At 38.7% G+C, this 24,507-nt stretch overlaps 1 protein-coding gene and 1 pseudogene across 5 annotated transcripts in view; both read left to right on the forward strand.

Moving 5' to 3' along the window:
* PPP3CC (protein phosphatase 3 catalytic subunit gamma) overlaps positions 1 to 24,507 on the forward strand; it is a 99,035-nt gene that overhangs the window by 44,822 nt on the left and 29,706 nt on the right. For all 5 annotated transcript variants that reach the window (XM_002818882.6, XM_063726579.1, XM_063726578.1 and 2 more), the window contains exons 4-5: positions 11,526 to 11,637; positions 24,259 to 24,404. In XM_002818882.6, coding sequence (XP_002818928.4) covers positions 11,526 to 11,637; positions 24,259 to 24,404 — 258 coding nt within the window. The remainder of the gene's footprint in view (positions 1 to 11,525; positions 11,638 to 24,258; positions 24,405 to 24,507) is intronic.
* Positions 4,974 to 8,573, forward strand: LOC129060923 (transcription factor BTF3-like; annotated as a pseudogene).

The raw sequence follows: 24,507 nt of genomic DNA on the forward strand, positions 1-24,507 counted from the left end.
TTCAGTCCAAGAATGACTCATTAAGGGAAAAAGAGGCAACTTGCAGAAGCTGGTAGGGGAGGGGGTGGCTTTCAGAGGTCCCCAGTGTGGCTACCTCATACTGTAGTTCCAATGGCTGCTGATCTTCTCTGAGATGAGTCAGCCTTAGACTCATACTTGACCAAGTATGTCAAAGTGAAATGAAACACAGAGTTGAATCTCTGAAATTGAGATGTTTTATTTGTGAAGAAAGAATTGCAATTTAGAGCATGCACGCAGACAGAATGGTATGTGCGAAGAATAAAGAGAAGGTTAGAGGTTTTATGAAAAAGAGAAATGTTACGTGTTGCTCTTTGAGAAAGTTCATTGGCACTAGTAAGGTTCTGGAGAGCTTGCCAGTTTTGACTGGTGAGTGATGGCAGTGGGTAAAATTAGCCTTAGAATTTCAGCAGATCATTTCAGTAGCCATTAGATAAAGCTGGTTTCCAGTAATAGCAGGCAGTTTTGGCAGACATGCTTGCAGAGAATTACATTTTTGGGGCAATGTTATATGTCCTGAGTGCTTTCCCCCCTTGCCCTCTTGACTCTGTTTTAGTTGGGTATGACAGGAATAACCCAGTTCGTATGATCAACTTTCACAGTAGTTAATGATATAAATACCTTAATTTATTTCACCATTCCTCTACTGTTGGAAAAATAGGTTTATATCAGGTCATGCTATTGTGTACATTTTCCCTCTGTCTTACTTACTTAACAATATCTCTATTTTATTCAGATAGATGGGATTGGGGTTGCAGGGAGAAGCTTTGATCTCAGGGAAGGAAGGCCCTTATCCCAGCCCCAGGGAATGAATTCTGGGTGGTCTGAACTAGTCAAGACAATCAATTTCCTGTCACTAATGATTGGTCTAGGGGTAAACACCGGATTTTCTTTTAACCAGTAATGTATAAAGGGAACTCTGCTGGATTTTTGTTTGTTTGTTTGCTTTTGGAAACACTCTTTCTTGATGAAAAGACTATTGCAAGGTTGAAGCTTTTGGACCCCCATTCTACCATTTCACTTCATATGTGGATGTGTGTACTGTAGCAGCCATGCTGTGACTATGAGGAGGTGACATGACTAAGGAGGAAAAGCAGACCTATGAATCGCAGATCACAGAGGTACAGAGGGCTTGGTTTCTTGGTGAAGATGTTGAACTAGTACACCAAACCTGGACATCTCATCTCCAGACTTGACGTGTGTTTTTTTTTTTGAGACGGAGTCTCACTCTGTTGCCCAGGCTGGAGTACAGTGGCACCATCTCGGCTCACTGCAACCTCCGCCTCCCAGGTTCAAGTGATCCTCCTGCCTCAGCCTCCCGAGTAGCTGGGATTACAGGCACCTACCACCACGCCCGGCTAATTTTTGTATTTTTAGTACAGACGGGGTTTCACCATGTTGGCCAGGCTAGTCTCAAACTCCTGACCCCGGGAGATCTGCCTGCCTCAGCCACCTAAAGTGCTGGGATTACAGGCATGAGCCACCGCGCCTGGCCCAGACTTTGTGTTTTATGAGATATTTAAATATCTTACACAACAGCAAATTGGATTCGATATCACTTGTATTTAAATGGTACAAGGTTGTTTTCCAATTATTTCCACTCTGCACATTGCTAAAGTTAACATCTTTTTTAATATATCTGTGATGGCAGTTCAGATACTTAGATCAGATTCTCACACATGAAGTAACTGATCAAAGAGTAGAACATTTTTAAGACTTCTGCCATTGATAAAACAAAATAGTAAAGTTTTATTTTTCTTTGAGCCTTTTGGTGTTCCCTCTTCATTTGTACCTATTACAAAGTGCTGGCTGGGCGCCGTGGCTCACACCAGTAATCCTAGCACTTTGGGAGGCCAAGGAGAGCAGGTCACCTGAGGTCAGGAGTTCGAGACCAGCCTGGACGACATGGGGAAACCCTGTCTCTGCTAAAAATACAACATATTAACCAGGCGTGGTGGCGTGTGCCTGTAGTCCCAGCCACTCAGGAGGCTGAGGCAGGAGAATCGTGTGAACCCTGATGGCAGAGGTTGCAGTGAGCCTAGATCATACCATTGCATTCTGGCCTAGGTGACTGAGTGAGACTCCGTCTAAAGAGAAAAAAAATAAAAACAAAGTGCTTCCTCTTCTTCTGTGAGAGAGGAAGCCAAATTTTAGTTTTCTTTAATTGATTTTGTGAGAAAAGAAAAGATTAAAGGGAACATTTTCAGCAAAGATACACTGTATTAAAAGCACAGAAGCCGCCAAAGAGAAAAATGTTATCAGATGAGCAGGTGATGTAAATGTTATTAGATGACCAATTGATGAACAGGTATTGACACATAGAAATGATAATGGAGGCAGAGTAAAAATTCTGTTCACATAGAAGTGAAAGTAATTGAGTGGTTGAACAGATCTCTTGATAATCATGACCTTGTAATTGAATTATACAAGACAATTGTACAGTTGCGTCCTGATGTATAAGGAAATAAAACTTGAAATTAGAGGCCAGGAAGCACATCACCAAATGACATTGTACTATGGGTGGATTGTGCCTTTATATATCTCATTACCTCAAAAAGGTGAGTTAGAAGGCACAAATGTATACCCAGATAAATCAAAAGATATATTGTGTTCTTGGTTGGGAAAGGTAGGTATAGAAAAGAGAAGTGCATTCTAAATTTATATATTGATTTAATATAATTTTTCCTTGGAATATTTTGTGAAAATTGGTATCTTGGTAATGAAATTTAACCCTTCAAAAGAATAAAGCCACATAAGGTTATTTATTTATGTGTCTACATGTTTAAGCTTTATGATTATTTTGCAATGCCTGTTTCAAAATGTGTATATGCTTTAATGCAACAATTCCATTTTTCAGAACCTATGCTTTAGATGCACTCATAAGTATGTACAATGATGTTTGAATTGTTTGTCACAATGATTGAAAGTTTCTTTTGGCATTTGATAAACAGGCTTCAGGGATATGAAATACCCTGCAATGTGTAGGAGACTCCTAAACAACGAAGAATGAATGATTCTCAGATTGTCAACAGTGCCTGTGTTAGATTCTGGGGATCTAACATGGAGATGCACAAGCAAAGTCCTTTACTGTATTTTCTAGTGAGAGGGACAGCATCATATATTTGTTTACCATCCATGAGAACCAAATCAGAGGAAGGAGCTAAAGCGGGACAGGAGCAGCTAACTTAGATGGAGTGATCAGGGCAGGTTCTTTTGAACAGGCAATTGTTGAACAGAATGACCTGCGGGAACAAGCTGTGCATAGATCAGGGGAACTACATTCCAGGCAGAGGTACAACCAGTGTAAAAGCTTACAGGCAGAAGCAAGTCTAGGGCAGTCCATGTATAGTAATGAGGCTATCGAGGCTAGACAGAATAATGAGTAAGGAAGAGGTGGAAGAGGTGCAGAGAATGGGGCAGATAGATGACGTCAGGCCTAGTAAACCATGTCAATGCATTTGGGTTTTATTCTGAATGTGCTAGGAAGTTATTGGAGGAATTTTTTTTTTTGAGCAGGGGAGTGACGTATTCACATTTATGTTTTAAAACAATTACTTTGGCTGTTAGAAAGTCAATTGACTTTTGGAGCCCAAAAGCAGGTGCAGGGAGACCAGTGAGGATTTAATCTAGTAATATAGGTAAGAGATGTCAGTAATTAGATGAGGCATACAGAGAAACATTTGGATTCAGAATTTTGAAGTCTTTCCTTTTTGAGGAGGTGGGAAAGTCTCAGTTGAATTGATCGAGCTCCTCAGGTCATGGCACATTTCTCACCAGTCTTTGCAAAGTCCCTCTTTTTTGTTTTATTCTTTTTGTCCTTATCTGTGATCTCTGAGTTCCTTACTCCCTCTCCCCAGTATACACATGCTTCTACTGTATTTAATATATGATTCAGAATACATCTAATATATATATGAATGAATGATTCTCAGATTGTCAACAGTGCCTGTGTTAGATTCTGGGGATCTAACATGGAGATGCACAAGCAAAGTCCTTTACTGTATTTTCTAGTGAGAGGGACAGCATATATGTATATAATAAGTATATATTAGATATAATAAGTATATATTATATAAGTATATAAGTATATATTATATAAGTATATATTATATAAGTATATATTATATATAAGTATGTATTATATATTATATAAGTATGTATTATATATTATATAAGTATGTATTACATATTATATATAAGTATATATTATATATTATATATATAAGTTTATATTATATATAATAAGTATATATTATATACATACATAACAAATAAATATATATATATTCACTAATTTGAGATGGAGTCTTGCTCTGTCTCCCAGGCTGGAGTGCAGTGGCACGATCTCGGCTCACTGCAACCTCCACCTCCCAGGTTCAAGCAATTCTCCTGCCTCAGCCTCCCCAGTAACTGGGATTACAGGCACATGCTGCCACGCCCAGCAATTTTTTTTTGTATTTTTAGTAGAGACGGGGTTTCACCATGTTAGCCAAGGTGGTCTGGATCTCCTGATCTCGTGATCCACCCGCCTCGGCCTCCCAAAGTGCTGGGATTACAGGCGTGAGCTGCCATGCCGAACCAATACATCTAATATATTAATTTTTTAATGTATAGAGCTTTTATGGATAAAATATTTTAATTTTACATAAATGATATGATGCTGTCCAGTGGTCTTGAAATGTTAGCATACATCATTATTACCTGGAAAGCTTGTGCAAACACAGGTTGCAGGGCCCTGACCCTGTTTCTGACTCATCAGGCGTGGGGTGGAACCTGGCAATCTATATTCTGTCGGGTTCCCAGGTGGTGCTGTTTACCACACTTTGAGATGAATGTGACTATACTTTGAGAACCACTGTTGTAGTGCTATTTATACTGTTGACTTTTTTCACTCACCACTGTTTTTTTTTATATATATATTTTATTATACTTTAAGTTCTAGGGTACATGTGCACAACGTGCAGGTTTGTTACATATGTATACATGTGCCATGTTGGTGTGCTGCACCCATTAACTCGTCATTTACGTTAGATATATCTCCTAATGCTATCCCTCCCCACTCCCCCCACCCCACAACAGGCCCCGGTGTGTGATGTTCCCTTTCCTGTGTCCCAAGTGTTCTCATGGTTCAATTCCCACCTATGAGTGAGAACATGTGGTGGCTGGTTTTTTTGTCCTTGCGATAGTTTGCTGAGAATGATGATTTCCAGCTTCATCCATGTCCCTACATAGGATATGAACTCATCATTTTTTATGGCTACATAGTATTCCATGCTGTATATGTGCCACATTTTCTTAATCCAGTCTATCATTGATGGACATTTGGGTTGGTTCCAAGTCTTTGCTATTGTGAATAGTGCCGCAATAAACATACGTGTGCATGTGTCTTTATAGCAGCATGACTTATAATCCTTTGGATATATATCCAGTAATGGGATAAGATGTATCCAGGTTGCTGCTATACATGCCTCTAGTTGATTGCTTTCTGCCTGCTGTATAGAATTTCACAGTATTTATCTATGACACTTTAGTTCTCTCTTCTGCTTGGTGGACACCTGGTTTACCTCCAATTTCTTTCTAAAATGAACACTGCTATGATGAACACCCTCATATAAATATACCATGATTTAATGTCTCTAGGGTTTATGAACAAAACGGGATTGCCAGGAGAAAGGGTGTATGTATTCATACTTGAACTGAGCATTGATTGCCAGATGGCTCTTCAGAATGGCTGTGCAAGTCTCTATTCCTACCAGCAGCACTGAAGAATTCCTATTTCCTCACATCCCTCCTTCCAGAATATGATTTTATCTCATATTATAATACTTGCCAATATAATGGGTATAAAGTAGTATTCTACTGTTTTAGTTAATGTTTCTCTAATTACTAATGAAATTAAGCATCTCATATGCCAACCATTCAGCTCTTCCACTCACTCTTAGGAGTTTCTTATATGACCTTTCAGAGATAAGTTAAACATATACAAGCGTATTTGCAAATCTAATGAAAAATAGTGTACTTGTCACTATACATTGCCCTTTAAGTGCTGCTTTATCTGAGTCCCACAGATTTGGACATGTATTGCTTTCATTATCATTCAGTATTTTATATTTTAAGAATTCTCTTTAACCCTAAAATAATGAAGTAGTATGTTTTTTCTTTCCAGTTATATGGGATTTTTTTAGAGCTAGTATTTTGTTACTGATTATTGATTTAATGTAATTTGATTAAAGAAAATGATTGGAATAATGCTCATTCTTTGAAATTTATTGAGACTCCTTGTGGTATAGTACAGAGTAGATTTTTGTGATTTTCCCATATATACTTGGAAAGAATGTGGATTCTCTACTTGTTGAGCTATTCTTTATAACTTTGACTATTTTTGTCTGCTTGAACTATCAGTTACTTTCAGCATTGTGTCAATATTTCCAACTACCATTACACTGTCATGCATCATTTAATAAGGAGGGTACGTTCTGAGAAATGGGTGCTGATTTTGCTGTTGTGAAATCATCATAGAGTGTACTTACATAAACCTAGATGGTATAGCCTGCTGCACACCTAGGCTATATGGTATAGCCTGTTGCTCCCAGGCTACAAACCTGTACAGCATGTTATTGTGCTGAATACTGTAGGCAATTGTAACACAAGGGTAAGTATTGTGTGTCTAAACATATCTAGATGTAGAAAAGATACAGTAAAAAAAAAAAAAAGACAAAAAATGGAATACCTGTATAAAGTACTTATCATGAATGGACTGTACAGGACTGGAAGTTGCTCTGGGTGAATCAGTGAATGATGAGTGAATGTGAAGGCCTAAGACATTGCTGTATACTACCAGATACTTTATTAACACTGTACACTTGTGCTATACTAAATTTATTAAAAAGTATTTTTCCTTCTTCAATAATAAATTAGCCTTAGCTTATTGTAACTTTTTACTTTATACGATTTTTAATTTTGAGCTGCCATCTTGTGTCCCCGTGTGTGTGCACCTAATCTCAGCTGGTGGTCCACCCGAGACCCCCGAGCACCAACCCTAGCCCCCCACGTGGCCTCTTATTCGCTCCGAGAAGATGAAACAAACAATTATGAGCCAGGAAAAACTTGCCAAACTGCAGGCATAAGTGCACATTGGTGGGAAAGGAATGGCTCGCAGAAAGAAGAAGGTGGTTCATAGAACAGCCACAGCAGATGATAAAAAACTTCAGTTCTCCTTAAAGAAGTTAGAGGTAAACAATATCTCTGGTATTGAAGAGGTGAATATGTTTACAAATCAAGGAACAGTGATCCACTTTAACAACAGAGATGCCAGCAAACACTTTCACCATTACAGGCCATGCTGAGACAAAGCAGCTGATGGAAATGCTACCTAGCATCTTAAACCAGCTTGGTGCAGACTGTCTGACTAGTTTAAGGAGACTGGCTGAAGCTCTGCCCAAACAGTCTGTGAATGGAAAAGCACCACTTGCTACTGGAGAGGATGACAGTGAAGTTCCAGATCTTGTAGAGAATTTTGATGAGGCTTCCAAGAATGAGGCAGACTGAATTGAGTCAACTTCCGAAGATAAAACTTGAAGAAGTTACTGGGAGCTGCTATTTTATATTATGACTGCTTTTTAAGAAATTTTTGTTTATGGATCTGATAAAATCTAGATCTCTAATATTTTTAAGCCCAAGCTCCTTGGACACTGCAGCTCTTTTCAGTTTTTGCTTATACACAATTCATTCTTTGCAGCTAATTAAGCTGAAGAATCCTGGGAATCAAGTTTGAAACAAAGGTTAATAAAGTTCTTTGCCTAGTATACCAAAAAAAAAAAAGATTTTTAATTTTTTTTAACTTTTTGACTCTTTTGTAATATCACTTAGCTTACAAGTGGTATTATGAGTGAATGTGAAGGCCTAAGACTTATGCAGCTGTACAAAAATATTTTTTCCTTATATTTATTCTATAAGCTTTATTAAAACATTTTTTTACTTTTAAAATTTTTTGGTAAGAATGAAGACACACACACACATGCGCGTACACACGCAGCTAGGCCTACAGAGGGTCAGGATCATCAATGTCACTGCCTTTCATCTCCGCATCTTGTCCCACTGGAAGGCCTTCAGGGGCAGTAACAGTCATGGAGCTGTCATGTCGTATAACAGTGCCTTCTGCTAGAATCCCTCCTGAAGTACCTGCCTGGGGATGTTTTACAATGAGCCTTTTTCTTTTGTAAATAGAAGGAACAAACTTGAAAATAATTATTAAAAGTATAGTATAGTAAATACACAAACCAGTACCATTTATTATTATCAGGTATTATGTACTGTACATAATTGTATGTGCTATACTTTTATACGACTGGCAGTGCAGTAGGTTTTTTTACATCAGCATCACCACAAACATGTAAGTAATGCCTGCATGTAGACATTATGATGGCTACATCACTAGGATGTAGGAATTTTTCAGTTCCATTTTAATTTTATGGGACCATTGTCCTGTATGTGGTGTGTTGTTGACTATAACAGCATTACGTGGTGCATGACTATATTGATTTATCTGTTTCTCAACATAGGCCTCTGTATTAGTTCTTTTTCATGCTGCTGATAAAGACATACCCAAAATTGGGAACAAAAAGAGGTTTAATTGGACTTAACAGATCCGCATGGATGGGGAGGCCTCACAATCATGGCGGGAGACAAAAGGCAAAAGGTACTTCTTACATGGCGGTGGCAGGAATGAGGAAGAAGCAAAAGTGGAAACCCCTGATAAACCCATCAGATCTCATGAGACTTTTTCACTATTACAAAAATAGCACAGGAAAGACTGGCCCCCATGATTCGGTTACTGTCCCCTGGGTGTGGGAATTCTGGTAGCTACAATTCAAGTTGAGATTTGGCTGGGGACACTGCCAAACCATATCAGCCTCTCAATTTTTGCTTGTGTTTTGAGGCCGTGAAATATATACAGAATATTTCATAATTGGTGTGTTACAATTGATTATCATCGTTCATGGGTTCTGTATTTGCGGATATGCCTATGTCTCCTTGCTAAAATTGATTTGTAAACTCAAAATCAATACAGTGCTTTTGTGGTCACTGGTAGACATGTGGAGAGTGATCTCCTACTTTGAGTCTCCCAACACACATGTTGCCATCTCAGACCAAATAAGGCCACACTCTCCTTGTTTTAGCTCTCATGCTTTAAACAAGTATTCTTTTCATAGTCTATTTAGTGCCTGAATGCCTGCTATAGGTGACCAATCTCTTTAGTTTCTGGTTTATCTTTCCTGTATTTTTTATGTACAAAGTAGATACATACATATGAATTTCATATATCTTCTTTATTATATAGAGGGTGGCATACTACAGCTACTCTTGTACTTTTTATTTTTTTTAAGAGACAGAGTCTCACTCTGTCACCCAGGTTGGAGTGCAGTGGCACGATCATGATCATAGCTCACTACAGCCTCAAACTCCTCACTTCAAGGGATCCTCCTGCCTCAGCCTCCTGAATAGCTGGGACTACAGGCATGTGACCACCATATCTGGCTAATTTTTAAATGTTTTGTAGAGATGAGGTCTTGCTGTATTGCCCAGGTTGGTCTTAAACTCCTGGTCTCAAGCGATCCTCCTGCCTTGGCTTCCTAAAGCACTGGGATTGCATTTGTGAGCCATTGTGCCCAGCCATACTTTGCTTTTTTCATCTAAAAATATATCCTGGAAATCACTCTAAATTAGTTTATAGAGATCTTTCTCATCCTTTTGCTTTATTGTGTGAGTGCATCATAGCTTAGCCTCTCTCCTGTGTATGGTCATTTAGGTTGTTCCTAATATTTTACTATTACACACATGCTACAGCCTTGTGCATATTTATTTTCATATTGTTGGAAGTGTATCTTCAGGGTAGATTCCTAGAAGTGGGTCAAAAGTTAAATGAATGTGTAGTTTTGTCAGTTTGGCCAAATTGTTTTTTTACTATGCAAATTATATTATTATTATTATTATTATTATTATTATTATTGTTATTATTTTGGGGATGGAGTTTCGCTGTCACCCAGGCTGGAGTGCAATGGCACGATCTCAGCTTACTACAACCTCTACCTCCCAGGTTCAAGCAATTCTCCTGCCTCAGCCTCCCGAGTAGCTGGGATTACAGGCACCTGCCACCACGCCTAGCAAATGTTTGTATGTTTAGTAGAGAAGAGGTTTTACCATGTTGGCCAGGCTGGTCTCAAGCTCCTGACTTCAGGTGATCTGCCTGCCTCGGCCTCCCAAAGTGCTAGGATTACAGGCGTAAGCCACTGGGCCCAGCTGAGAACTGTAATCTTTTCATGTTGATTTATTCTATCTAAGAACAAGGGATGTCTTTCCATTATGTCTACTTTTATGTCTTATAGGGACATTTAAATTTTTTCCTTGTATGGATTTTGCACATTTCTTGTTAAATTTATTCTTATGTCTTTAGGCCTCTTTGTTGCTGTTACAAATGAGGATTTCTTCACCATGATGTTCTGTTGTTTCTGTATAAAAGATCTATTTTTTTTGTTTATTTTGAGACAGAGTTTTGCTCTTGTTGCCCAGACTGGAGTGCAGTGACGTGATCTTGGCTTATGGCAACCTCCGCTTCCCGGGTTCAGGTGATTCTCATGCCTCAGCCTCCCGAGTAGCTGGAGTTACAGGCATGTGCCACCATGCCCAGCTAATTTTGTATTTTTAGTAGAGACGGGGTTTCTCCATGTTGGTCAGGGTAGTCTCAAACTCCTGACCTCCAGTGATCTGCCCGCCTCGGCCTCCCAAAGTGCTGAGATTACAGGTATGAGCCACTGCACCTGGCCCTATTTTTTTTTTTTTTTTTTTTAAAGATGGAGTCTCCCTATGTTGCCCAGGTTGGCCTTGAACTCCTGGGCTCAAGTGAGCCCCCTGCCTTAGCCTTCTGAGTAGCTGGAACCATATGTGTGCCGCTGTGCCCCAGGGCTATTGATTTTGTATGTTAATTTTATATCCTGCTAGTTTACTGAATTATTTTGTTATTTGAGTTAGTTTTATCATTGATTTTGGGGGGTTATATCTGCAAATAGAGATAGTTTTATTTTTTCTTTACCCATTAACCCTCTAATTGAGGTGTAATCTCATTGGCTAATACCCTTACACCAGTTTTGAACAGTAGCAGAGATAGTAAATATTCTTGCCTTGTTCCTGGTCTTAGTGAAAATGCCTTTAGTGTTTTGGAATTGAATAAAACACAGGTTTTAGGACTAATATATATGTGTGAGTGGCTGAGAGAGTTCTAGATATTTAGATAGAACATGAGAACAGAGATTAGAGAGATTTCTATGAAGGCTACTCTATACTCTGTCAAATTCTAGGGCAATAAGTATATGACATTCAAAAGGTTTCATTTTTCAATTTGGGAGTAACAATGAGATATGCCATTACAGCAAGACATTTGAATTATATAAATTGTGTTTATGCATTATAATGGTCACAAAGAAAATTTTATGCTTGAATTTGTCTTGTAGTGTGTGCTGTATTTATGGAGTTTAAAGATTAATCATCCCAAAACATTGTTTCTGCTTCGGGGAAATCATGAATGCAGGCATCTTACAGACTATTTCACCTTCAAACAGGAATGTAAGTATAATCACTCCTCTAGAACATTTTTAGTTACCCTTTAACCTGTCCTAAGTAAATCAAACATAAAGAAAAAAGAAACTAATGGAATTTAAATGCTTCCTGTCCTGTTGTTATTTTTTTCACCTGCAAAGAACTAAGATTCTATCTTCTAAGACATTTATTTTGAATATAACTTTTGGGTTCCCCCTTGTTTATAAAATAAATAATTCGGGATATTTGGAAAGCATAGAGAAGTCTAAAGAAGATAAAAGTATCCATAATCAGGTTGCAGTGAGCCAAGATCACGCCACTCTACTCCAGCCTGGGCGACAAAGCAAGATTCCGTCTCAAAATAAAATAAAATAAAATAAAAGTGTCCATAATCATGCCACTTAGAGGTAATCACTGTTATCACACTATTTGAAATATGGTCTTCCATTCTTTTTTATTATTATGAAATAGTTCAGGTATACATATATCTGTATATATTTTAAAAATAAAATTGGGCTCATGTACTGTTTAATACATTTCTGTTTCACCTAATATAGTAGCATTTTTTCCATATCATTATTTTTGACAACATGGTTTGTAAGTGTTATTTTAATTTTTTTAAAGTATTCCATCTTACAAACACACAATCATATATGTAGCCAATTTAGTAACAATCGTAGGATATTTAGGTTGTTTCTAACTGTAACTACTACTGTAATAGTAAAAATAAGTTTAATATAAAAGTAGAATTATTGGCCGGGTGCGGTGGCTCATGCCTGTAATCCCAGCACTTTGGGAGCCCGAGGCAGGTGGATCACAAGGTCAGGAGTTCAAGACCAGCATGGCCAACATGGTGAAACCCCGTCTCTACTCAAAATACAAAAATTAGCCGGGTGTGGTCATGCGTGCCTGTAATCCCAGCTACTCAGGAGGCTGAGGTGGGAGAATGGCTTGAACCCGGGAGACGGAGGTTGTGGTGAGATCCTGCCATTGTACTCCAGCCTGGGCAACAGAGCGAGACTCCGACTCAAAAAAAAAAAAAAAATAGAATTATTTTGAAAGTCAAAACATTACTAGCTGATTTTAAAAAACAGATAACATAGTGGGAGGCTGAGGCTAGACGATCCCTTCAGCCCAGGAGTTCTACACCAGCCTTGGCAATACAGCGAGACTCCGTCTCAAAAAAATGAACTCACAGATTTCCTTGACTAGCATCTAGTACTCATAATTGGCTGCTCACTAACAAACAGTATGATGCTGACTATGTTGTGGATGTTTGGGAGATCCTGCCCCAGGGCATTTGCATTTTTAGTTCTTCTTTTCCCAGATCTCTATCTGCTTATAAGACATACATTCTATTTCATTCATGTCATTTATTCCGAGATTTTCTCCTCTGGTTGCTTTTCTAAATCATAATCTCATCATTTTACCGTCATACCCTGTTTCTTTTCATAGTGTTTATCAACACCTGAGATTTATGTATATTTATTTGTTGACTGTCTTTCTCTGCCACCAGAATGTAAGCTCCATGCTAGCAGGGGTATGTTTTGTTCACTGTTGTTTTCCCCAACACCCACAACAGTATTAGTTGCTCATAGAAGTTGCTTAGTAAATACTGGTTGAGTTCATTTGAATGAATGAGCATCTGTGATTTGTATCTTTAGAACAAACTCTCGAAAAAGAATTTCTGGGTTAGAGGGCATGCACATTTTAAAGACTTTTGGCATACTCTAAAGTAGTCTTCCAGAAAATATGTATATTGGGTTATACGCCAAAAAATTTTTTTATTTTTGTGATGAAAGTACTGAAATAAAAGCAAAATTTTACCTGTTTTGACTTCTAAAATGTTAGCATATTCTCTATAAAATAAGGAAGCTAAACTAAATATCTTGGGTCCCATCTGGCTCTAAAATCTACCCCTTTTAACGAATCCTGAATATATAAATATACTTTAGTGTTCATATGGTTGATATTTTGATCATGGATTTCATTTTGTATCCAGATTTTTCTGCAGATTATTATCTTAGAAGAATATATTATAAAATATTTAAACTTTTATTCCAAAAATAATTTTCAAAGTTAAAAAAACTTTTACATTTGTTTTCAGAGACTCAAAGTTTATTAATCTGCCACAGATCCCTTTACTGATAGGTAGATTGCTATTTATAGTGTTTCATATGCTCATATGAATTCTTGCTACCAGTATCTTCTTACATTGGAGATGGTAGTTGTAATGACAACCTCCCTCCTAGTAGAGCTTCAAAGAAAAGGTCTTTGTTATTAAAAGAAATTTTAGAGGATAATCACTTCTTAAAAAGTCCCTTTGTCAAAAGTCAGCTACAAGAGGGCAAGATACAAATCCTTCCAGCCCTTGGTGACTTACTGGAATAAACACTTTAAATCAGCAGGTAATTACCAGGAAGTTTTAAATCTACTGTTGGTGGATGTTTAAATCAGTGTAGGTTGAGCATGGTGGCTCATGCCTGTAATCCCAGGACTTTTGGAGGCTGAGGTGAGTGGATCACTTGAGCCCCAGAGTTCAAGACCAGCCTGGTCAACATGTTGAAATCCCATCTCTACAAAAAAAAAAACCCACAAAAAATTAGCTGTGCATAGAGGCACTTACCTATAGTCCCAGCTACTCGGGAGGCTGATTGAGGTGGGAGGATCACCTGAGCTCAGGAGTTTGCAGCTATAGTGAGTTGTGATCACCACTACACTCCAGCCTGGGAGACAGAGTGAGACCCTGTCTCAACAACAACAAAGATGTGAGGTATTTGAAGAGCAATTTTGTAATATATTTATAAATTTTAAGTGCATATCCCCTTGATGTAGCAATTTCATTTGTAGGAATTTATTATGCAGATTGTATTACTTTTTAAATGCTGCATAAAAAATTATTACAAATTTAGTGGCTTAAAAGAACACATTTATAGTTATTGTAGGTCAGAAGTCGAGGCCACAGTGTGGCTAGATTCTCTGTATAGGATCTCACTGAAATCAAGGTGTTGCCAGGGTTTCAGTTTTCATCTGGGGCTTAGGGTCTTTATCCAAGGTCGCTTGTTGGCAGTCCTTGTAACTGTAGGATTAAGGTCCTTGTTGTCCTGTTAGTTGTTGACCAGGGATGACTCTTAGCTTCTGGATACTGCTTGCAGTTCGGTAACATGTTGCCTCCAGTGGTAGTTCCCAATATGAATGTTTGCTTTTTTCCAGGCCAGCCTGAATGCATCTCTCTGACCTTCTCTTCTGTGATCAGCTAGCTGGAAAAAAACCCTCACTCAGTTTTTAAAAGGCTCACCTTAGGTCAGGCATGGTGGCTCATGCCTGTAATTTCAGCACTTTGGGATGCCAAAGGGGAGAGGATCACTTGAGGCCAGGAGTTCAAGACCAGCCTGGGCAACATAGTGAGACCTCCTCTCTACCAAAAAGAAAATTAAAAAATTAGAATTCAGTTAGCCTGCATGGTGGCACAAGCCTGTAGTCCTAGCCACTTGAGAAGCTGAGACTGAAGGATAGATTGAGCCCAGGTGTTTGAGATTACAGTGGGCTATGATTGTGCCACTGCACTCTAGCCTGGGTGACAGAGTGAGACCCTGTCCCTAAAAATAAATAAATAAGTAAATAAATGTTCACCTGATTAGATCAGGCCCTCCCAAGATAATCTTTCTTTTGCCATATAATGGGACAAAATAATGGGAGTCTCATCATACTTACAGTTTTCATCCACTGAAAGAGGAGTGGATTATACATACAAAGACGTAGGTCAATGCAGGTCATTTTAGAATTCGTCTACCACACAGATATACTCACAAAAAGATAGTAAAATATGGATGCTTAAGGATGTTCACTGCACTGTTCATTATAACAACAACAACAACAAAAAGGTAATCTAAATGTCAACAAGACAGTGATGAAATAAGTGATAATATGCTTTTGAACAATGGAATGCTAGGCAGCTATTGAAAGACCAAGGTGGCCAGGTGCAGTGGCTCATGCCCATAATCCTACACTTTGGGAGGCCGAGATGGGGGCATTGCTTGAGCCCAGGAGTTCAAGACTAACCTGGGCAACACAGTAAGACTCTTTCTCTACAAAAAATTTAAAAATTAGCTGAGTGTGGTGGCATGTGCCTATAGTTGGCAGCTACTTGGGAGGCTGAGGCAGGAGGATTGCATGAGCCCAGGAATTCAAGGCTGCAGTTAGCTATGATCACCACACTCCAGCCTGGGTGACAGAGCAAGACTCTGTCTCCAAAAACAAAAGACAGACAGACCAAGGTAGACCCATAATATGTACTGATATGGAGAGATGCTAAGATATTTTATAAGCCATTTGCAGAGCATGTAAATGGTCATCTCCTTTGTAAATTAAAAATATATAATGTACAGAAGAAATCATTAACGGTGGGAGGTTGAGTTAGGAGGACTTAGAGTTTTTTTTGTTTTTTTTTTTAGATGCGGTGTTGACATGTTGCCCAGGCTAGTCTCAAACTCATGCAATCCTCCAGCCTTAGCCTCCTAAATAGCTGGGACTATAAGTGCATGCCATGACGCATGGCTTACTTTTAATTTTATATCCTCTCTAGTATTGTTTGAATTATTTTTTACCACCACTATGTACTACTTTTATAATTATTATTATTTTTCATATTGGTAATTTAAAAATTACCCAGTTGGGGCCCAAGCATTTGAAAAGCTTTGTAAGCACCCAAGGTAGTTCAGCTGTGTGCTGCTGTTTGAGAACGATGGCTCCAGAGTCTTTAGGAAGCTTCTACTATCTGTCGTTTGGGAACCACTTCACCAAATACAAAAATTGGAAATATTTTATTTTATATTATTTTTCTAAACCAAACTTTGGGGTATTCCTTAACACCTTCATTTCTTACCTGGGAAAATTAAATAATGTATATCGGTTAACAAATGCCCTGGAATGTAATACTCGATAAAAGCTAATTTTATGAATTAGGAGTAGATATGTAGTGAAGAAAGCTGCCTATGGCTGCCTTTGTTTTAAATTAAGTTTCAGAGGTTTTTTTAGGTGACATTTTTCTTAATTATTCTTCTGTCTTATCAGAATTTTTTTTAATTTTTAATTTTTATGGGTATATAGTAGGTGTATGTATTTATGGGATACATGAGATATTTTGATACAGGGATGCAATGTGTAATAATAACATCAGGGATTTTTTTGACAGACTGTTTTTAGAAGATGGAACAATAGGTCCTGGAAACATTTTAAGTATCTCTTTTTGCCCAGAATTTCTTACCTCAGGTTTTTATTTGCTTTTCACATGATTTAACTGTAGTTAAACCTGATGGCTTTCTTTTTCTCCTATCTACCAAGATAGTCCTTCTTTTTTATTATAATGCTGCATCTGAAATATAAATAAATCTTGGAACAAGCACACAAATTCAAGTATAAGTTTAAAATTTTATTCCTGTATAAGGAGAGAGCATGTATGTTGCTCTGCATGGGTGTTTTTACTGATAAGCTGATCTCTCTTCAGTGGCCACTGTGGCTTCTAGAACTAGCATCTTATCATTAGTAAGGGAGGCTTAGTTTCAGATTGTGCAGCTGTAATCTTGTTCATGTTTTTAAGAGGGAGGTGGGTGAAGGCTTTTCTTGTATCAATCTTAAATTGCTTTATAATGCAGAGATTTTTAAAAAAAATATTCCTTTCTTTGTGGAAAAGTATAATGGTTTTTTTCTTTTTTAAAAAATTGATGTATAATAGTTGTACATATTTTTGAGGTACATGTGATATTTTTTCTATATGTATACAATGTATAATTATTATCAAGTCAGGGTAACTGCAGTATCCATTGCCTCAAACATTTATTTTTTCTTCGTCTAACAGTTAAGCAAAATTTATTTTTTTAAGAGACAGGGTCTCATTCTGTTGTCCAGGCTTGAGTACAATTGTGTAATCATAGCTTACTGCAACTTTGAACTCCTGGGCTTAAGTGATTCTCTTGCCTCAGCCTCCCGAGTAGCTGGGACTGTAGGTGTGTGTCACCATGCCTGGCTAATTTTTAAATTTTTGTAGAGACTGAGTCTCGCCTATGTTGCCAAGGCTGAACTTGAACTCCCCAAATGATCCTTCCACCTTAGCCTCTCAGAGTGCTGAGATTACAGGTGTGAGCTGCCATGCCTAGCCCCTAACAGTTAATTTTTGACATATCATTTGTTTTTGCAAAAATATTTCTTCATTGTTATGTACTTAGCAAAAAACATAGTCCCTCCCTCCCTCCCTCCCCCCCCCTTCCTCCCGCTCCCTTCCTCCCTCCCTTCCTTCCTCCTTTCCGTCTTGCTCTGTTCCCCAGGTTAGAACACACTGGTAAAATCATAGCTTACTACAGCCTCAACCTCCCAGGCTCAAGTGGTCCCTACACCTCAGCCTCCTGAGTAGCTGGGACTACAGGCACGAGCTCTCATGCCCAGCCTATTTTTATGTTTTTATGTATTTATTTATTTATTTTCTTTGAAGGAACCTCATGTTTATATTATTCCATAAATACTCTGGGTCCAAGCTCATAGCTCTGGGTCAAAGTTTCTAAAGTAAATGAATTTCTTATTTCCACGAACCTATTTTTTTTTTGACAGGGAGTCTTGCTCTGTCACCCAGGCTGGAGTGCAGCGGCACAATCTCGGCTCACTGCAACCTCCGCCTCCCAAGTTCAAGCGATTCTCCTGCCTCGGCCTCCTGAGTAGCTGGGATTACAGGCGCGCACCACCACGCCTGGCTAATTTTTATATTTTTAGTCGAGACAGGGTTTCACTATGTTGGTCAGGCTGGTCTCGAACTCCTGACCTCATGGTCTACCTGCCTTGGCCTCCCAAAGTGCCAGGATTACAGGCGTGAGCTACCGTGCCCGGCCCTTCCATGAACCATTTTTTTAAATGTATAATTAAATAGCTTACTGACAAGTTCCAGAAACTCCTGTAATTTTACTAATGAAAGCCGTATTGTTATGACAACTGGATTTAAAAAAAAAATAAACAAATATTGTTTGTCATTGCTCATTGCAGCATTTTTTAGAGTAGCAAAAGATTGATCTAATTAGATTGTGGTATATCCATAAAGCGAAATACTAGGTAGATGTTAAAAAATTACAAAGCTGTCCTGTAGGGGAGGCAAAATTTTACCTTTACTCTCAGGGTTTTTCAGCTGGGCCTGAGAATTAAATTGACATGAGATAAATTAATAGGAGAAGAGCATATAAATTTATTTAATATAAGTTCTACATGACATAGGAGCCGCTATAAGGAAATGAAGATCCAGAGACTCAGAGTTGAACACTTATGTGCTGAATCGGACAAAAAGTAGTAAGTTGTGAAAAAGTAACTAAATGATGTGAGGAGGCTAGAAGATAAGAGTTATTTGAATTCAGTCTCAACTATTAATCCTTGGTGATAACAATGTTATTTTCCTTCTAGTACAGGGAGGGCATCTTTTCTTTTTGTTTTTTTAACTTTTATTTTAGGTTCAGGGGTACATGTGCAGGTTTGTTATATAGGCAAACTTGTGTCATAGGGGTTTGCTATACAGATTATTTTGTCACCCAGGCACTAAGCCTAGTACCCAGTAGTTATTTTTTCTGATCCTCTCCATCCTCCTACCCTCCATTTTTAAGTAAGTCTCAGTGTCTTTTGTTCTGGGAGGGCATCTTTCAAATGGGAATTTCATCTCCTGCTTTTAAAAAGCAGCATGAGCCGGGCACTGTGGGATGTGCCTGTAATCACAGCTACTTGGGAGGCTGAAGTGGGAAGATCGCTTGAGCCCAGGAGTTTGAGACCATCCTGGGCATGTAACAAGACCCCGTTTCAAAAAAAAAGAAGAAGAAACAGCATGAAGGCCAGAGTGATCTTCTTGTACCTGTGGTTTTTCAAGTGCCTTTAACTCGAAGTTGTCAGTGTGCCAGAGTGGTGTATTTTGGGGTGGCATATTCTTAACTCCAGTCTTCATCTGAAGATGTGGCATGATAGCCAAAATATGTTCTCAAGTACAAAAAGCAAGTAAAGAACAGTACATATATGCTATAATTTATGTAAAAACCAAAAGGATGTTTTGGAAAGAGAAGAAATATATGTGTCTGCATGTGTATGCATAGAACATTTTTGTAAAGACACCCAGGAAACTGGTAATATTGGTTACCTGCAGAGAGAGGGCAGGAGGCACGTTATACCCTTTTGTGGCTTTTAAAATTTGAGCTATGTCGGGGCCAGGCATGGTGGCTCACGCCTGTAATCCCAGCACTTTGGGAGGCCGAGGAGGGCAGATCACGAGGCCAGGAGATTGAGACCATCCTGGCTAACATGGTGAAACCCTGTCTCTACTAAAAATACAAAAAATTAGCCAGGTGTGGTGGTGGGCGCCTGTAGCCCCAGCTACTCGGGAGGCTGAGGCGGGAGGATGGTGTGAACCCAGGAGGCAGAGCTTGCAGTGAGCCGAGATTGTGCCACTGCACTCCAGTCTCTCAAAATACATACATACATACATAAATACATAAATAAAATAAAAAATAAAAAATATGAGCTATGTCTCATGACTGTAATCCCAGCACTTTGGGAGGCTGAGGTGGGAGGATCTCTTGAGGCCAGGAGCTCTAGGTTGCAGTAAGCTATGATAATGCCACTGCATTCCAGCCTGGGTGACAGAGTGAGACCCTGTCTCAAACAATAATAATAATAAATAAATAAAGCAAATAAAAATTGAAACAAGTATATCATCAGTGACTAGACCAGATTGTGATTTCTTGTAAGTAGTGCTGACTCTCAAAATTGCTTTCAAATAATTTTGTTGAAAATTTTGTTTTGTTAATGTTGTATTATTGATATTAGTTAGAACTTATATCATTGTCATCCTATGGCTGTAGTGCATTTTCCCTTCACTATAGAAATAACTGTTTTATGGGATATATCCTAAAATTTGCCTTGAAAATAAAGCACTTGAATCAGCTAATTTAACCTCTGGGAATTATGTATTTGGCTATTTAGATTCTCCTATTCAAAATCTCATTTAAAAATAGTGATTAGGAGGAATATTAGAGGGTCATTAAGAGCATGAACAGGTTTAAGTCTCAGTTCTGCCAGTTACTAGCTTGCAGCTTTGGGCAGGTAAGCCTAATTTCCTCAGTTTTTAAATGAAGACAGTAATAATACCTACTTCATAGGGTTTCTGTGAGTATTAAATACTTTCATCAGTTATCACTTAACATAGTATGTACTAAGTGCCAGCATTATTCTGCATATTTTACATAAATGAATTCATTTAATCCTCACAGCAACCCTGAATCTACAATTTAGGGTGTTATTATTATTATGGCCATAGATAAGGAAACCAAGGCACAGAGAGTTAAAATTTTTATCCAAGGTCCCATAGCTAGTACGTGGAGGGGGCTGAGGTTCTTCAAATTGGGCAACAAGTTCCAGACTCCATTCTCTTCACCACCATGCCATGCCAAATGCTTAACTCACTGACAGACACATCATGAGCCTTCAATACATTTAAATAATAAAGGTAATATAGGCCAGGTACAGGTGCAGTACCTCATGCCTGTAATCCCAGCACTTTGGGAGCCCGAGGCAGGAGGATTGCTTGAGGCCAGGAATTGAAGACCAACCTGGGTAGCATATCGAGACCCTGTCTCTACAAGTAATTTTTTAAAATTAGCTGGGTGTGGTGGTGTGCGCCTGTAGTCCCAGCTACTTAGAAGATTAGGCAGGAGGACCACTTGAACCTAGGAGCTTGAAGTTACAGTGAGCTATGATTGCACTACTGCACTCCAGCCTAGGCAACAGTAAGATCCTGTCTCTAAAAAAATTTTTTTAAAAGGTAGTATAATAATAAATGTTATTATATAAAGATTACATATTCATCATAAAAAAGAACAGCTAAACTAAGAAAAATATAGATACCATTGTCAATCTAACTCCTCAGAAAATTAAATATTGGTAATTATATATGCAGTTCATATACTTCGAAAAAATAAAGATGGTAATATTTCATAGCCTGTTTTATTCACATATTAATATAACATGAACTTCTTTTTGCTTAATTTTTGACCTCCTGTTTTAATTTACAAAATGACAATACATTTCCTTACTTGCCCAGACTTGGCATTCTTTTTTGGAAGTAGGCTAAGGAATTATTTTGAGTCATTCTTGGGATTGAAAGGCATTTATAAATGTAAGATGTTATGGAGCATAAATTAATAAGTAATTGAAATTCCTACCTATATTCAAGTGTAGAACTCCCATGGAGGAATTCCTTACTGACACTGGCAACAGAGGGAACTCTGGTTCCTAGGATTTTCAGGAGAAAAAGTCAGTCACTGACCATAAATTAAAGAGTTTTCTGTTTGTTTTTTACTTCCAACAGACTTTATGGCCAGTGCTGGATCTACTTTGAAATGGGCAAAATTTAAAACAAAGCAGAGTATAAGGATGTAACTGTAAGGAGAGGCAATGATGCATAAGACATTGTTCTTACTAACTGAGCTCCTAATAAAGTTAGCATATGTTGTGGAATAGATTATGCTGACTGCTACAACAGCAATACAAAATGTTCTGAAAACCTCAAAGAAACCCACAGGCTCCCTTAATGAACTCAAACCCTGATCACCCAGTATTGGCATTAAAGAGAAATCTTCACACTCAGGGATGGAAGGCCTTACAACCTCAAGCGTGGTCTACTGGTTACACCTTCCTTAGGGATCTCTCTCTTAATCATTCCTGCCACCCATATAGTACTGCAGTCTGGCCCAAATCTGGACCCATCATTCTTCACTTTATTCCCCAAAGCCTTGCCAGGACCAGGCTCTGATCCTTAAATATGTCTTTCTAAAGGCTTAGAGATCACAAAAAAGAAATAAACACAGAAATAGTTACCAACTAGATAGTCTGACTCACTCGATACAGCTTTGTTCTCTTGGTCCTGTAGGCCACCTCATCTTCCCAGAATCCTAGAAGAGGAGAAGGAGCTCACGGTTCTGCAGGGCTGCCTGACTGTACTTCTGGTCTTCTCTACCCACACACATCCCTGAGCACAGCTTGACTTTTTGAAACCAAGGCCAAGGAAGAAGAAAATGTTCCTTTTTCTCTTTAAACGCGCATTTTCCAGTTTCCCACCTATTATTTCATGACTTTTCCTTTCCAGAGATTTGTAGAGACTCCTCCTTCCACCCACTGATGTATTTCCTTATTCTGTAGCCCCAAGTTGACAACCACATCAAAATATAATTTATTAAGCCAAACATTTATTTTTTATTGTTTAGAGACAGAGTCTCACTCTGTTGCTCAGGTTGGAGTGCAGTGGCACTATTGTAGCTCACTGCAGCCTCAAACTCCTGGGCTCAGTCTGTCCTCCCACCTCAGCCTCCCAAGTAGCTTGGACAGCAGGTGTGTGCCACCACAGCCAGCTAATTTTGTTTTTTAATTTTCTGTAAAAATGAGGCCTTGGCCAGGTGCAGTGGCTCACACCTGTAATCCCAGCACTTTGGGAGGCCAAGGCAGGCGGATCACGAGGTCAGGAGTTTGAGACCAGCCTGGACAACATGGTGAAACCCCGTCTCTACTAAAAATACAAAAATTAGCCAGGCATGGTGGCATGTGCCTGTAGTCCCAGCTACTCAGGAGGCTGAGGCAGAAGAATCGCAAGAACCCGGGAGGCGGAGGTGCAGTGAGCTAAGATCCCGCTACTGCACTCCAGCCTGGGTGACAGAGCGAGACTCCATCTCAAAGAAAAAAAAAAAAAAAAAAAAAGAGGCCTCACTGTGTTGCCCTGGCTGGTCTCAAACTCCTGGCCTCAAACGATCCCCCCACCTCAGCCTTCCAAAACATTGGGATTACAGTCATGAGCCACCACACCAGCTTAAGCCAAATGTTTTTAGAGAAAATAGAATCAAGACATAAATAATTTGTTTACAGACCTTAAAAATCATGAGCAAAAACATTATTGACATTTTATTGATGTCTCAAGACTCCAGTTTCCACTTATATATCTTCAACACCCCTAAGAGATCTTTAAGACCCAATAAAATTATTCAGACTCACAGACTACCATGGACCCTACTTGTCATCCATATACTTAGAAGAATATAGGTCAGGAAGGGCAGCACTGGGCGTTCCTTTTCAGTGGAGTGGTCCTCACAGGAGTGCATACCGCAGTCCAGCAGCTTTCCATCTCTCTTCTCCCTCCCATCTTCTCACCAGCTCAGGTACAAGGAAATATCCACAGTGGGAAGATTAGGGAGCCATCCTGGTATAGAAGCCTCGTGCATCAAAAGTGTCAATGTGTGTTGTAAAACTACCTTCAGAGGAGCCCAAAGCTATAGCTTCCCACCAGGTAACTGGGTAATTTTTACCACAAGCCATGTTGCCTAATAACACAGTGGACAGTCACCTTATCACATTTCCAAGCAACAGAGCTGGAAAGTTAATCCAAGGTCACACTTGTCTTTAAGAGGAGAGAGGTATTGTTAACCTATTATCCACAACTTTTCAAAAGTATCTTTACAAAGATAATTGTGCTTTCAAATCATCTAAAATAAATGGCTCTAAAATAGCTTCATATTCTCCTGGCCTATATCCTTTTTCAAATGTGATACGTTTTAGTTCTTCCATTGACTGGTTTTCCTTTTTTGTTAGGTCGAATCAAATATTCGGAACAGGTGTATGATGCCTGTATGGAGACATTTGACTGTCTTCCTCTTGCTGCCCTCTTAAACCAGCAGTTTCTCTGTGTACATGGAGGAATGTCACCTGAAATTACTTCTTTAGATGACATTAGGAAAGTAAGTAATCTTTTATTATTCTCATAGGGTATATTTTTTAAATGTGTTGGGTTTTTTTGTTGTTGTTGTTTGCTTTGAGACAGAGTCTCTCTCTTTCACCCAG

This window comes from Pongo abelii, chromosome 7 (genome assembly GCF_028885655.2).
Source record: "Pongo abelii isolate AG06213 chromosome 7, NHGRI_mPonAbe1-v2.0_pri, whole genome shotgun sequence".
Lineage (NCBI taxonomy): Eukaryota > Metazoa > Chordata > Mammalia > Primates > Hominidae > Pongo > Pongo abelii.